We start from the raw sequence: 15,404 nt of genomic DNA, 5'->3' as shown, positions 1-15,404 counted from the left end.
AACCTCTGCCAGACACGACACAGGTATGTCTGAGTCTGCCTTGGGGAAGAGGCACGGATTAAATGACCTCTCAAGGTCCTTCCAGACCCGTTTCTCCATGATGCTTAGAGACAGGATCCCAGGCTTGATGGATCTGTGGCCTGACCCACACTGACAGTTCATAGATGCGTCTGAACACATCCATCGTGTGGTTCTCTCCCCCCAGCCCCTGCAGACTCCGTGGTAGCATCCCAGGCTGCACAGCTCTTTAGCAAAGGGCAGAGCCAGTGCCAGAGGCGAGGAGCAGGGCAGGGATCTGCAGGCTGGGTCACTGTGTGTGTTGGCAGGCAGGGCAGGAGGGGAGCTGGGCAGAGCACAGCCAGGGAGAAAGGCTTTTGGGAAAAGGCATTTTCTCTGCTTCTCTGTGCACAGGCAGTGAGACCTCACCAGTGGAAGCAAGGCAGCATATTTTTTAGTTTTTGGGGCTGCCTTCCCCCTGAGCTGTTTTGGAGAGGACAAGCCAGGACAATATTTTTAACCTGCCCTTGCTGCTGCAAGGGGAGGGGGTGCTGCACTCCCTGGAGGCTGCACGACAAGAACAACTCATTTTTCTTCCCCACACAGAGCTGATGCCTCACACATCTCTGTTACTCTGCTTCTGGCTCCGTGCTCATGGGACAACACCCCCTGCACACAGTGATTCTCTGTGATTCCCTGCTCCCCCATCCCCATGTCCATGTCTCCACGTTCACAGTGCCATGGGCTGTTCACCAGCACTTCCCTGCCCACCACTTTGCATAGCTGCATTTGCAAGTGTCTTTCTGAAGCACAACAGGACCATATAATTATGTAAATGCACACATGCCTGGGAGAGTTTTCCAGTCTCTTTGGGTTTTAGCACAAATCTCCTGACACTTGCTGGCTTATTCCCCTTCACTCCAAAGTGCTTGCTGATTTAATAGGATGTTCATGTAGGCACCCCAGCTTTTCAGATTAAAATGAAGAGGAAAAAGTGTGGTTCTAGATAGCAAAGCTGGCAAGAAGAGTTTGAAACAAGCAACAACTAAGGCTTAGAAACCTAGAAGGCAAAATAAAATCCAAATTCTGCCTATCCTCTGTAGGATTTTTTAGTTCTCTGTAGTTTTTTAAACCAAGATCACAGTTCTGCAGGCAAGTCCAACTTACACACGGAGATAAATCCTCAGAGAGTCTGTGGTAGGCAGCACACAGCCAAGGCTCCCACACAGCAGCGTGAGAACTGTCACACTGACGTGCGTGGTGACATCTTTATGTGAACCTGAAGCTATTGGCAGTTCACATGTATGAGTTTGGTACAGAGGCTTGGGCTGTCCAGAGCTCCATTGATTTGAAAAAGCTGCTTGGGAACCTGCCTGTGAACTGTCTGTCACCACGAATGAAGAACACCCACCCCCTCAGTTCCTTTTCATCTCACTCTGTGCTTTGCACATTGCCATGACACTGCAGTGCCTTCATCTCACTAGCAGAGCACTCCACCCGAGCCTTCGAAGCAATTTGCATTGGCAGCTGAGGGCCATGGGGAACCAAAGGAGCATTTCCAGGTGGAACAGGGACAACAGTGCATCTCCCATTGACTCCCAGCCTGGAGCCCATGGGAACTGGCAGAGTTCCCACCACCTAAAAACTCATCCAAGCCCCAGGAACCCGGCATACCTGTATATTTTATATCTGGTTGTAAATCCTTGACGATGTCTTTCCACAAAGGATAAGTAGCTCCGTGAGTGGTGGAAAGGCCCCCTGTCTGAAATAAGCCAATCAAACTCCTTGGAGACATGTTGGTTGGTAGCAGCTGGGTCCTGGTGGGAGGGCTGTACGAGTATATGGTCCCATATAAACAGGAGGTAGAGGAACTCAACAAGCCTCCAGTTCATGCTTTTCTGTCTGCCTTTTTCCTCTCATTCTTGCTCCATTCTGTGGAGTCCTGTTGAAAGAGAGAGGGGATAGGAGGAAGGAGAGAGAGAAAGAGAAATGAAAGGGAGGAGAGGGAGGAGGGAGAGAAAAAGAGAGATTAAAAACGGGAATTGCTCTGATCCTTTGACAACCATCTCTCAGGGTGAAAACAGACGTGAAAAATCAAGTTTTAAAAGACTTTGGTTTGCCTGTGTTACAGCTTAGAGTATTTGGCAGTGTTTTATTCATGTATTTAAGTGGTGCCTTTAACCTCCTGAGCATATATCACCTTTGAAATAACCAGGTCCTGACCTGAGACATCCTCACCCCAACTTCTCCATCATTTCCCTCATGAAGTTCTCCACAGTGCTGCAAAGGCAAGTGAAGGCTGGGTACAGGAGGTGGCTGCACCCTAGGCTACAATTACCCCTTTATTGTCCCTTTAATGCTGTGCCAGAGAAACGTGTCTTCTGCTTTCATGTCTCTCTGATGATCTGTAATCTACTCTGTGCAACCTGAGCAATCTATAAAGACCCAGCTCTTACTTTCAAGTGCTGCCAAAAAAAGAAATAAAACAAAATAATTACCCAGGCTTCAGCGACAAGCACACGCAGACACGCAGGCACACACACACAGACACACACAACTATGAAATCCTGCCAGACTCTGACAGATAAAAATGTCCTCACCCTGCTTTCCTGCTGCGGTGTTGGGGAGGTGTGTGTGGTGCAGGGGATGGGGTCTGTTGCTATTTCATATGGTGGGACCTCGAGGCTCTTCCCAAGATCAAGGCTCTGCAGATGACACAGTGAATGCTGAACATGCATATTCAGCAAGGGAGATTTACTAGGGAGCTTCAGGGGATCCTTCCCAGCACCTGGAGCAGGACACGCTCTCACTGCCGTGGTGGAAGAGTGGCTGTCCTGCTGCACCCCCGGCGAAGCGAGGCTAGAGCCAGCCCTGCGCCACGCCAGCTCCTCTGCCAGGCATGTGACAAGACATATGGTGAGTGGGAAGAGAACCAGGGAGTAAGGTGCCTTGCCGAAGGTTACCCAGCAAGCCATGGATACAGCTGGAAGAGAGCCCTGGTCTCCTGACTCCCATTTCCAGCATCTCAGCCATTAGCTCATCCGCCTCCGCAGTCGGGCTGCTGGCACCGTGCCCCTCTCCAGGCAAAGCCATGTGCTCTTGTGGTGGCAGGTGAGGGGCTTGCTTAGCTGTCACCCCGCACCCAGCACAGTCCCCTCCTTCTTCCAAAGCACTGCGTGGCTGCAGCAGCTCAGCCTGTCGGGTTGTGCTCCTCGCCCGTGGGAGCTGCTTGGAAAAAGTCCTCTCCACACTTACAACTGGTTCCTCCTCCTGCCTTCTGGGTTTTGTGAAGGATATGCCAGCACTGTGGGCATAGCTGGGCCAGCAGTGATCTTAAGGCTGCTCCCCCAACTCTTGGGAGCACAAGTTGTCCTCAGGACAGGTGATACCCACCTGTTCCTGTAAAATACAGTGCAGAGAGACTACAGATATTTTTTAAAGCAGGAGAAATTAGGCTACTCAAAGCTTTGCCACAGTGAGATTTCACGTCAGGCTTTTTTGCACATCTCCAGAAAACCTTCTGGTTTTGAGTCTGAGTCCTCTATAAGCATTTGAAAAGTTTGTAATTCCCCGAAAGAAAAGGTTTTGCTAAAAGTGTAGGAGAGGTGTGCTAGAGGTGCCACCCGCATTCACAGCACTGTGTGTGAACCTTGGCTAGTATGAGCAGCAGAGCACAGACCAGAGGCCATCAGCATTGGTGGTCAGCATGGCTATCTCCTCTGCTCCAGGAGCTTTCCCTGGAGCATGTCGGAGCTGCATCCCATGGCAATGAGTGTGTGAGGCTGCTGTGCAGGTGGATTGGAGCCCTGGGTGTGCCGGGGACCTCAGGAGCCCTCTGTGTGTGCCAGAGTGTGTGGGAGCCTGCACGTGTGCACAGCATGTGTTCGAGGAGCTGCAGTAAGCTCAGCAGCACTTGCCAGAACCGAGTTGTGTACGTCTGGTTAAAGACGACACTCAGCTGTTGCATTACAGGAAGAAATGGGAAAAAAAATCAAGTATGGGAAAGTCAGCCAATGTTTGATTTTTCTGTTGGTCTCATGTAAACTTCTTTCTAATTGCAGATGGAATATTACTGTTATTAAACCTGGTGGTACCTGCAGCTCCTGGCTGAGGAGGTTGTTCCCGTTCTGGAGACATTTTTTTAACATCAGCCTTCACCACTGACTCCTATTTCAGCCCTAAACAGGGCAGTTCTCAGTGCTTAGTCCCTCACATCACACAAGGACTGGTTCTACCTTACATTACAAAACAGGATAGTTTCTAGCCTCAAACTGAGGGCAACAGAGCACATTCCAAGTGGGCCACAGAACATCCCTGCTTCCACTCACTCATGAGCCCAAGGGGATTACTGGGGAATGCTCCCAGCTACATCCCACCTCAGGATCTCCAAATTCCAGTTCAGAAGTGTATTTCTACTGCTTCTCCACCCTGGTTCCTTCCCTGCCTGGTTGCTCTTGTCCCATCAGGGTGAGCAGCTGCAAACTCAGCATATTTGCCGTGAGCTGGGTGTGCAGGTAACAATCAGCTGCTCTGTACATGCTGTCCCAGCCTCCTCGGTTGTCTGTTCATTAAACTCATCCATAGCTACTCCCCTCATCTGCCAGCCTGGATCAGTTTTCCCTTAAATATTTCACTGTCTATTGGATTTCTATGGCAGAGAGAAGGGAGCTCTTATGTACCCAAGTTGGGGACAGCCCCGCCTCCAGTTCCCGGCACGATGCAAATGAGAACTGAAATATGAGAAGAGCCAAACAAAATGGGCCTCAGAGAAAGCCCAGTGTGTCCTCCTACATGTGAATATCATACACTGGAGAAATATCAACTTGTGAAAGAGAGGAGATAGTCCCTAATTCCCCACACACACGTCTTCATCCTCTTTTCCTTTCTTTTGGGGCACAGTTGGAGTCAGGATGATTTGGGCTGTGATGTTCTTATCCAAGAGGTAAGATATGGGGAGAACATGCCTTGAGACCACTGAAGAAATGATCACATCTCCAGCATGGAAGCTGCCTGAATCAGTTCTGAGAGCAGGGAATGGTGCCTGAGGCAATGGAGGATGGTGAAGCACAACTGGGTCCAGACTACTATCACACCATCAACTTTAATTTTTTAGTAGTGTCTTTTTCCCCCCTGTAGCTGCTGTAGAGATGTTGTTTCACATTAAAGATTAATCCACTCCACAGGGCTGGTCCCCATGGAAGCTATAAGGCTTACTAAAGTGGGATTATCTTGTGTCTAAGACAATATTGTGAGGTGCATTCAATCTACCTCCTAACAAGCTTGAATCTGAAATTAATTTTTTAGGTGTCTTTATGGGGCTCCAGTGATGTGAAATATGTTTCATGGATTTGGCAAAAGGAACCAGGGAAGAAGCAGGGAGGGGAAGTCTCCAAGTATGGAGCTCTTAGGTGGGAGACCCAAGGCTAACTAAAAGCTAAATCTGGCACAGAAGCAATCTGTGGACTAAAGGGTAGACTCAGGGGAGTCAGACACTGAGTTTTGATCCAAGAATCCAGTGTTTTGCTCAACTCTGCCCCAAACACCCCCTACGACCTTTGGCAGTGCCCTCACGTGTGGGGTCTTGGCCTCACTTTCCAATTATCAACATGGAGCCACAACAGCATTTGTGTGACTGTTTGTATCATGAACTTGTTGGAGAGGCCCGAATCGGGCTGTAGCACCTCCTGAAACACAAACCTGCTGCCCATGTGACTCCAGTGGTGTTTCTGTCCTACAAGCAGTGAATGACAACCATCTCAGCAAGCTTTGCAAGGCAGCTGTTAACAATATCCAGCTATAAAGCCCATTTCCACTGAGAAGCACGAGCAGTGAGTGAGCTGGGTCCTTCTGGCTCATGTCAACAAACACAATCATGCAATCATCACATCTGTTAATAAACATGATCTGTGGGTGAGCCAGGACATGGCTCCAGTTCACAGCAAACAAGCAGTGGGAGAAGAAAATGTTGGATGTGCTGACTCTGAGTCATAGTACAGTCATTTTCCAGCACCGTCCAGCATGGAGGCACATCCCCCAGTGCACATGGAGATCCTTCTTAAAACCCCTTGGAGTTTGTTAGGTGGCTTAAGATGCCCTTTTTCTAATACAAATTCAGCCTGGAACATTAAATGTTCCTTATCTTATGAGTCTTCAGGATTCTTGGAGGAAAAACAGGCAAGTATTTTCTGTAAAGTGCAAGTTGCATTTGAATGTACACTTAATTTCTTTGTGATTGATATCTGTGTGTTAATTATATTCTATTTTTGGCAATACCTTTGCTGTCACAAGGCAGTGCCTTTTATCCAAGGAGTTCAAATTGAATTAGAGACATTAATTAAAGCTCTCAGCACTCTAGTAAGGCAGGCAAGTGCAGTTACTCCCGTTGTTTCTTGAAATAAGAAGAAAAGAATAGAGCTGGATGTCTACTTAGCCACTTAAAAGGTAATTTTTATACAGTGGGAGAGCTCAGAGTGATAGATTTTGCACAAAATTATATTGCAAGGTCTGTTTCATCCAAGGGAGGCTGTGCAGCCCCAGATCCCTGCTATAAACAGGCAGACAGGATGCAGGTGCTCTGACTCTCCATCGTTTGCTGTGAACACTCCTCTGCCTCCTGGGATTTTCTACCTTTCTTCTAACCCCTGTACCTTTCATTTATCCCTTCCATTAGATCCAAATTGATCTCAAACACATCCCTTCTGTTTTCCCATGCTCATTGTTGTGAACTATTTCCATCAGAAATGCAGACTCAGGAAAAAGAAATTACTGGACACATTATTTGCAGTAATGGAATAAGTCCCCTATCTCTTTAAGCTTCACGCACCAATAATTCTTCCTTGTGTCCTACATTTGGTCTTTGGCAGGTTGAGAGAGGTTTCTGCCTGCTGCCATTTACCAGAAGGAAGAGGCTAACAATTGCTATTTGTATCTGAAACACTTCTGCTCTTCAGCAACTTCACACACTGCTTTGGGATGCTGATAAATTAGTAAGAGGCTGAAGTGTCAGGGGAGAGATGAAACAGTTTATGTTAGTTTAGAGCTCGACCCTGTAAAGTGACGAACATCTGACCTCCTTTCAGTGAGCAGCTTAAGTGTACCCTTAATTTTAAGTATGGGATGTGCTACTCTAGATTTTATTCAGCTATCCCTGCTTCGAGTTTGTGCACTCAGATTCCTGGACAGGTAATAACTGCCCCACACCTTTACGATTTAATTTAACTTGTGGAGCAGTAACATTTCTGTCCTGCCCCTAACTGAGAGATGGCCCCTGAAAGTATTGGAAAGACAACAGCCAGGAGCAGCCCTGCTTGTCCTTTGGAAACCCTGCCCAGCAACCCAACCCAGCTGGGGACACCTTTCCTCTGTCAGGGCCAGAGGAATACAGGGAACGTGGATGGAAAGGGAAGCCAATCTGGCAGAGTTTAAGTCATATGAACTGCTGTGGATAAACCTGAGCTCTGGGAAAACAGAATTTGGCCACTTCTGACCTAGATGTCTTCATAGCTCAGACTGGAGACACTGATACCTGCCTGAGTCAGGGCTGGAGCTGCAACTCAGCAGTGGCTCTGACTCTCTGGGTGACTGTGGCATACAGCATCGTAAAATCCCAAATGGTTGTAAAGCTATTTCTTTATGGAAGTGGGATTTCACTATTTCAGGCAGTGATTGGCTAATCCCTCCCCAAATCTCCGTAATTCTGTTCTGATTAGTGTCTAAATTTGCATTACTCTTTAACCACTCCAGTTTTAAATATGCATGAGTGGTTAGACCTGCGGGATATTCATCCGCCGAAATATTTTTGGGTGAGAAAAGGCAAGGAGATGAGAAATACTTCTTCAATAACACCAACAGAGTCCACAAATTCACTTCACTTTTGCCAAATTGCTCATGCAGAAAAAAATAATGATTGGGAGATGTCAGTGTTTGGGTTGTGAGAGCTCAAAGGGGAAATGTTTCCAAATCTCTATTTGAAATTACTGGAGCTTTTTCTCCTTTTGATTTGTCTTTCCACCCCCTTAAGATGGAACAGTGATAAAAATATCACTTTTGACCCCAAATGTCTTGTAGGAGAAGAGATTTTTTCTTCTTTTCAGTTTGTCAACACTTTGCTTACAACTTGTCAGAATATTCAGTGAACCAAAACCACTCCACAAACCCTTTTTTATTAATGGAGTTCAACCAGCAGCCTAAACGGAGCAGTTTTTGTGCAGAAACTCCAATTACTCCCTGCCTTTAAGGAGGAGAGAATTAAAAAAGCTCTGTACCTGCTCTCAGCTCGTTTGTCCCTCCACTTCAGCGAATTATAAAATCCTGGTGTGATGATGAGGAGGATGAGGGGCAGCTTCAAACCAAACAAGAGTAGCAGGTACCTCCACCAAGTCACAAAATCAGGTGGCGCTGGACAGAAGGAGTCAAACCCCAAAAGTCCTGATCATAAATCTACTGGTCAAGGTGCCAAAGTCACTGCTCTGAATTCCAGGCTCCACAGACACTTGGGTCAGGGCTCTGCTTGGAAACCTTCTCACAGCGCTCCATAGGTTGGGAAATTAGTTAAAAGGAACTTCTGCTCGTGCACACAGGTTTATGGTGAAGTGTCACAGGGTTATGAAGATGGTGAAGGGTCTAGAGGAGAAGCCATAAGAGGAGCTGCTGAGGTTTGTCCAGCCTGGAGAAGACAGGACTCAGGAGAACTTGTGGTATTCAGATTCCTCACAAGGGGAGGTGGAAGGGGAGGCATGGATCTCTTCTCTCTGGTGACCAGTGATGGGATCTGAGGGAACAGCTGGAGTTGGGCCAGGGGGGTTTAGGTTGGATATCAGGGAAAAGTTCTTCCCCCAGAGGATGCTGGGCACTGAACAGGCTCCCCAGGGAATGGGCACGGCCCCAAGGCTGACAGAGCTCCAGAAATGTTTGGACAACGCTCTCAGGGATGCATGGGATGGGATTGTTGGGGTGCCCTGGGCAGGGCTAGGAGCTGGACTCTGGTCCTTGTGGGTCCTTTCCCACTCAAGACATTCCACGATTTTGTGATTCTGAAGCCAGTCCTGCTGAATCTGAGACTGGAACAGTGGGTGCTGCACAGACAGCAACCAGCAAGGCGGTCCATGCCCCAAAAAGCACACAATCTATTTAGGAGAGCAAGGAGAGCAGATGGCCGGGGACAGATGGGGGAACGCAAGGGAACAGTGAGCTAATCCCGCTCAGCGGGCTGTGGAGCAGCGGTGTCAGCACACCAGCAGCCCAACTGTTGGCAAGAGTTTGATAGCTATTGTCACAAATGAGAGTTAAAAATAGCGAGACTGGATAATGAGCTCGCTTTTGTAGATGTTTGTGAGGAACTCCTCTCATTTATGAAATGGCAGAGATAGAATGAATATAGATGATAATAATAATAATAATGATAAATTGCACTTTTCTGAGCTGCTTATTAAAAAAGAAAATACGGTGGGTGTTGAGCAGTGATTTCTATTAAGCACTGCCTTGAACTTGGAATTATTCCTGCTATTGTTAAAGTACTGTCCTAGCGAGTCCACTTCCCCATAATTTCTTTCAAAGTTATACAAAAATGCAGCTCTATCTTCTGTCTTCCTTACTACTTATACACCTCACATCTAAGTCCAGTAACCTTACAAGCTTTAGTAGATTTTTATCCTTGCAGTAGCTTTAGATGGGGAAACGCTGCTTTTTTTCATTCTGCAGGATGGGAATTGAGACACAGGGTACATTAATGGCTTGTTCCAGATCATTTTAAAACTGCTTCAGGAATTCAACCCAAATTTCTTACGTCTCAGCTCAGTGCTACGTCTCCTTGCAGTACCCTTCCTACGCACCTTCATGCTACTATTCCAGAATTAGCTGGGACTTGCCACAGAGCTGCTTAGAATTATTTTGGATTGCTCATTTCACGTCAGGAAAATGCCAATTCATCAGAGGCAAAATACTTTGTAGAAATTTGTTGATTTAAGGGGGAAACAAAAGGCATTTTGATAAAGTCAGCTTTTCTTTGGAACAGAATGTGTTGAGTGTTCTGTTTGGAAGGGATTGGTTCAAGATTGTGTTTTGTTTTTCATTACATGTTGAGTAACATACATTCAAAATCAAAATGAAGTGTTTTCTTAAGCTGTGTGTTTTGACTGAGCTGAAATAGATTTTGTAATTTATGCACAAGAGGAAATATCCAAATTCATTTAATACTGTTCCTACAGTTTGGAAAAAGAAACACCTGCAAACCAGACACAATAAATTGAACAAAAATCATGCAATTCCCTGCAATTTTCACTAGAAATTTCGGAAAGAGTAATCTGAATGCTCAGTTTAATGAGGCCTGTGACAGAGTCCAGAAATCGTGGGCTTTGCTTTCACTACTGTTCTGTCCTGGTGCCAGTCTTGCCTTTCTAACATATTCCACTGCAACGATTGAGACCTGTGAGCTGAGAGGCTGAAGGAAAAATTGATGCCAGAACTCCTCTGGAGAGCAATAATGTAATATTCAATCCAAGAAAGTCAACTCTTATCCCACACCTGACAGTCTGTGCAGTATTTCGGTTCTGAAGTTCATTCCTGGGAAGAGACTTTACCACTGAAGCCACATGGAGTGATCCCACTCCATAGGGCTTGGGAAATGCAAACTACCACTGCTTCTTTCAGTAAAAGAAGTTGAGGTTGCCTAATGATCCTCGCAAATGGTTTATCTTCCCATTTGTCTTGTCCCTCAAAAAGGAGCTTAGCCTTTGACTGGGTTATTGTGTTCCTCCACTCTTACTGGAGGAGCTGAAGGGGTTAAAATCCACAGGCCATCCTCCTGGTACAGCTCCTGCTGCTTGGATAATGCCAGCCCTGCCTGCCAGATGAAAAGCACCATCAGAGCTTCCTCAGGGCACCATATTTAGCCACCACTCAGCTGGATGGAGACAAGAGAAGCAGGGGCAGCTGAAGAGGGGAGAGAAAAGGGACTCTGAGCCGGCAGCTGCAAATTCCAGCCTTGGGCAGCTCCACCTTCCTTATCCCACTGAGTGGATCAGGAATTTGTTGTGGCCATAAAACTCTCTGTGCATTTAGTCCCCCTGGCTCCTGCAGCCACTGTCTCACACCCTTGTGCATACCCCTGCCAGGACACTCTGGAAGCAGGGTGGGATCTGCTGAGAATGGTATGGCTCAGGCTTCTGTGGAGAAACAGAGCTGCAGGTAGGGCCAGGGTGAGCACAGGTAGTCCCTGATGTGAGCTTGGTATCCCTGCAATTCCCTGGGGGATGACTTAAAGGTGAGTTACACAAATCACTGCTTTAGGTATGCAGGACACTGCTCTGAGGCTGAAAACACCCAGGATCTGCCCCTTCTGCAGCCCTGCTACCCCACAGAGGAGAAGTTAGATGCACTGCACTTCAATTCAGGTTAGGAATGTGAGCTAGAATGAGTATTAGCCCCAAATAACAGCATTTCATGGGCAGCTTCTGCAGCAGAAGTCAGAAATCTGAAGCGCAGGCTCTGCCACTGCAGGTTCTCCTGGAAGGTCTATTGAAGTCAATGAGCCTTGGGTTGGATCTCACTGCAAAAAGATAATCAAATATCATTTTAACTCTTAATTTGGAACAACATATTAAATTAGAAACTCACATTAACCTGGAACTGCATTTATATAATGAGAAGATTTAAAATCTGTGTACCATGAAGGTGGGAGAACACCTACCCAAAGCTGTTCTCAGCCGTGAATCCCAGAGCCAATCCACCTGGAGCACCGCACTTCTACCTATTCCCCAAGCTCTAAGCCTGGGATTTCCACTGGGCCAGAAGGATGTGTGGAAAATAAAGCCATCTCATCCTTACCAGTATTAATCTGTCAAGCACAGAAGGCTGGTACCAGCTAAACTCCAACCAAAGCCAAGAACTGGAAAATCCCAGAGGATACTGAGGATCTGCACTGGCATCACAAACACCCTCTCCCATCAGTGCACCAGTTCTGCAACACAGATATGCTAAAAAAAATTAGAAACTGAAGGAATTAAGTCCTTTGTGGGATTAAAGTTCAACACCACTCAGGTCTGAGCATCTCAAACATTGCAGCCCTTTGGTACCCACGTTTGAGGCCACCTCTAGCTGTGAGCTTTATTTATTTCCTTCTCTGAGACTGTTCTGCTCTGTGCTTAATCCATCTCCTGACCACCTGGAGTGTTTGAGAGTCTTGGCTGTGATGCTTGTCTGTTTAGATAGACTGTAAGTAGAGCTGGTCAAAAAATTTTGACAGAACAGTTTTTTGCAGGAAAACACAGTTCCCTCAAAATCGAAACGTTGCATGGGAACATGTCAATTTTGACAAACTTTTTCATGTTTAAAGTGTCAAAACAAATAATTTGGATTTTCTCTCTTCATTTCAGTCATGTTGAAATGTTTAATTTTGAGGAAATAAACACACTATTTTTGTGTTGTTTCAATTAATTTGTTTTGACATTTTCAGGTATTATGTATTGTATTGATATATGTTTAGAATGTATTGTATTACATGTTTAGAATGCATTATATATTGCATAAAACATTCGGTGCTGTTTATTTTATGTATTATCATACAGTGCTAAATATTTCCCACACTATCTTAGTGCTTCAGCACCACAGGAACAGAAGATATCAATGATCTCAAATTATTATTGCTTTTAAATTTTTAGGTCATAAGAGCCTTGTGGGATCATGGTTCTCCTTCACATTGAAGTTTAAAAAAAACCAACCAAGAATCAAAAGGCAGGAATTTCCCAAGGAAATTGCCCATTTTCCAAGCAGCTCTGTCAATGACAGCATAGTACAGCTCCTCTCCCCTCTGCACACCAGAAAACCAACTTCTCTACTTGTTAAAGAAAAAAAAAAAGAAGAAGAAGAAAATGCAGGTTTTCCCAGAGCAGAACTTGTATGCAATGTTTTCATAAGCATCAGGGATTTAAAAATCTGAATATCACTGACCACCTGGGGCCTTTGTCTTTCAAACCACTTATGTACTTTTAAGAGATATATTCCACCTCCTTCCTGGAAGTCTACCTGATTTTTTTTTTTTTTTTTTGCTTGTTTGAAACCACATGTCTGCTCCTCCATGTGTAGCAGAGGGGAATCGCTCCCTGTGAATTTCTGCCGCCACCTCTGTGTAGGTGGTGGGAAAAGTGGGTTGAAAAGAAGGGCAAAGCAAGTGGCAAAAGGGAAGGCAAGAACAGCAGCACGGAGCTGAGCCTGCAAGAGGCAACTCCATCGATTCCTCTTTTAAAGGAGAAAAATGTCCCCAAGGTCCCCTGTGCAGCCACAGGTTCGGTAAGAGACGGAGGCAGTGCTGGATGGTTGGAGGACACAGAGCCCATTCTAAATGTGGAGAGAGGCAGGACCCCAGCGGGGCTGTGTGGGATGGTGATGGAGAGATAGCAGAGCATGGCCATGCACGACCATTCTCCTTCCCCCTCCTCCCTCTCAACAGGATTAAAGGAAGTCCCAATACATGCTAAGGGCTGCTCCTTCCCATGGAAGGCTCAGCACCCTCAGAGAGAGGGATCAGTCCTCACCACCTCTCCCAGGGAGAGCTGTGTTTGTGAAGTGGGAATAAAAAGAAGCATCCCAAACTTCTGGAGATTTATTTACAGTGGAAGAGGGGCTTTTCTATCTGCTTTTCCTCTTAACGGGACATGCCTGGAGCGCTAGGCTCCATGGTTGGAAATCTGAATTCCCCCATGCAGCTGCCAGGAGTGCACCTCTGAATGCAGATCTGCCTGGATGTGTCCCCGTGCTCCAGCTGGCCTGTCACTATGGATTACAGCTCTTGGCTAATAGTGAGCACTGCTGGAGTCTGAGATTTCCATTAAAAGCTGATGTTCCCACCTCCCCGCCCCACAAAAGGCTCCATCCCACCCCAGCTGACGTTTCTGTGCATACGGCCTCATCTCTGGGGTGGGGAAGGAGCAAAGTGCCTCAATTTGTCTGTGTTAGGCAACAATGGAACAAGTTGAAGGCAGGAAAGGAGGTTTGAGGATGACCAATTTTGAAAACTCTGGATAATTTACTTGAAAGTTGACCTTACCCCTTGTCACCAGCACATCTGTAATATTGGAGCCCCATCTCTCTGACAGCAAGAGTACAACTGAGCATGGAATTACCCCCTGGAAGAGTCCTTGAGGGAAATGCTATATTATTCCAAGTTACATTGTGGAGTGTCTTTGGAAAGGAGGAATGCTCCTGCAGGGAGATATTGCCCATCCGAGCCAGACACTGCAAATCATTAGCCCTTCATTGCCAGAGGGACTGAGGGCTGCTGACAGATCCAAAAGAATTGGCGTGGACACTTGACCTTTCCTCAATGCCAGGAGGAAATCACTGACCAGGAAGAACAGCACATGCTCGACCAGGCTCTACAAAGGCAGGCAAGAAGGTCTGGAAGAATTCAGAGCTATTTATAAAGCAAACACTACAGTTTCAGCACAACCTGTGCAGTTGGCTGGTGCTGCCATCACTCGCGGGCAGGCCGAGGGGTGACTTCCAGTTTGGCAAGTGCCAGGTGCCATCACAGCTCCTCCCGCTCCAAGGAGGACATTCAGAATGAATGCCTACAAAGCTTCCACGGGAATGCTGAGAGATTTACACCTTTGTGGGCTGGGGGAAGGACAGGACATGCTGAGTGGTACTTTACAGTTTCCCTGGCATGGTGTCCTGCCAAAGGCCGCGAGCAGTCCCCTCCACCACACATTCTCCTGCTAGAACTCCTCACCCTGGATGGATCCTGCACGCCTCTGCAGCTTCCTAAAGTGACTTTGAAAGCAATCCAGAGCAAGCATCACACGTGTCTTCAACAGCCTGACTCCCAGAAAGATCCCGTGCAATCAGCTGGCCAAATCCAAATCCGAAAAACACCTCCATGGCTGGTCATGACTAATTAATTCTGCCTTGACATTTCCCAGGGCACCTAGCAGCTAGTCAGAGCTGCCAGAGAAAGAGACACTGCTGTGGGAAAGGATAAATAGTCTTTCCTCTACTGCAGACATCAAATTAGGTAATAAATAGCTGGCTAGATACATAATTTTGTATGAGTGTTAAATTAAATGCAGAGCAGAAATACAGCTGGCTTATCCCTGTGAAATCAAAGGTGTTGGGAAAGAGTTTCCAAAGAAGAGTATTTAGAGTCTGCTGTGCTCACAAAGACACAGCCTGAAGTTATCTATCATGGCTTATGTGACTGTTTACAATGACAGGCAGCTATTCTTGGACACTTTATTTCTGGTATAACATTCTCAGACCAGAGCAGCTCAAGGAAACTTCCCTGTAATTTACACCTCTGTTTCATCCCTCCTCCTGCAGACTAGACAACATCTCTGTTCCAATAGGACCAACACAGTTTGTCCCCACCAGCTGTTGTGGGCTTAGCCTGTGTTCCTCAGGGAGCTGCAGCTGCC

The 15,404-nt window shown here is 46.6% G+C and overlaps 1 protein-coding gene across 2 annotated transcripts in view; it reads right to left on the bottom strand.

Moving 5' to 3' along the window:
* The window catches only part of BRINP1 (BMP/retinoic acid inducible neural specific 1), an 87,681-nt gene that overhangs the window by 57,825 nt on the left and 14,452 nt on the right, over positions 1–15,404 (bottom strand). For both annotated transcript variants that reach the window (XM_032130787.1, XM_032130788.1), the window contains exon 2: positions 1,672–1,939. In XM_032130787.1, the coding sequence (XP_031986678.1) occupies positions 1,672–1,889 (218 nt within the window). In that variant the 5' untranslated portion in view covers positions 1,890–1,939. The remainder of the gene's footprint in view (positions 1–1,671; positions 1,940–15,404) is intronic.

This window comes from Corvus moneduloides, chromosome 21 (assembly GCF_009650955.1).
Source record: "Corvus moneduloides isolate bCorMon1 chromosome 21, bCorMon1.pri, whole genome shotgun sequence".
Classification (NCBI taxonomy): Eukaryota; Metazoa; Chordata; class Aves; order Passeriformes; family Corvidae; genus Corvus; species Corvus moneduloides.
This window is presented reverse-complemented; position numbering and strand designations above follow the sequence as displayed.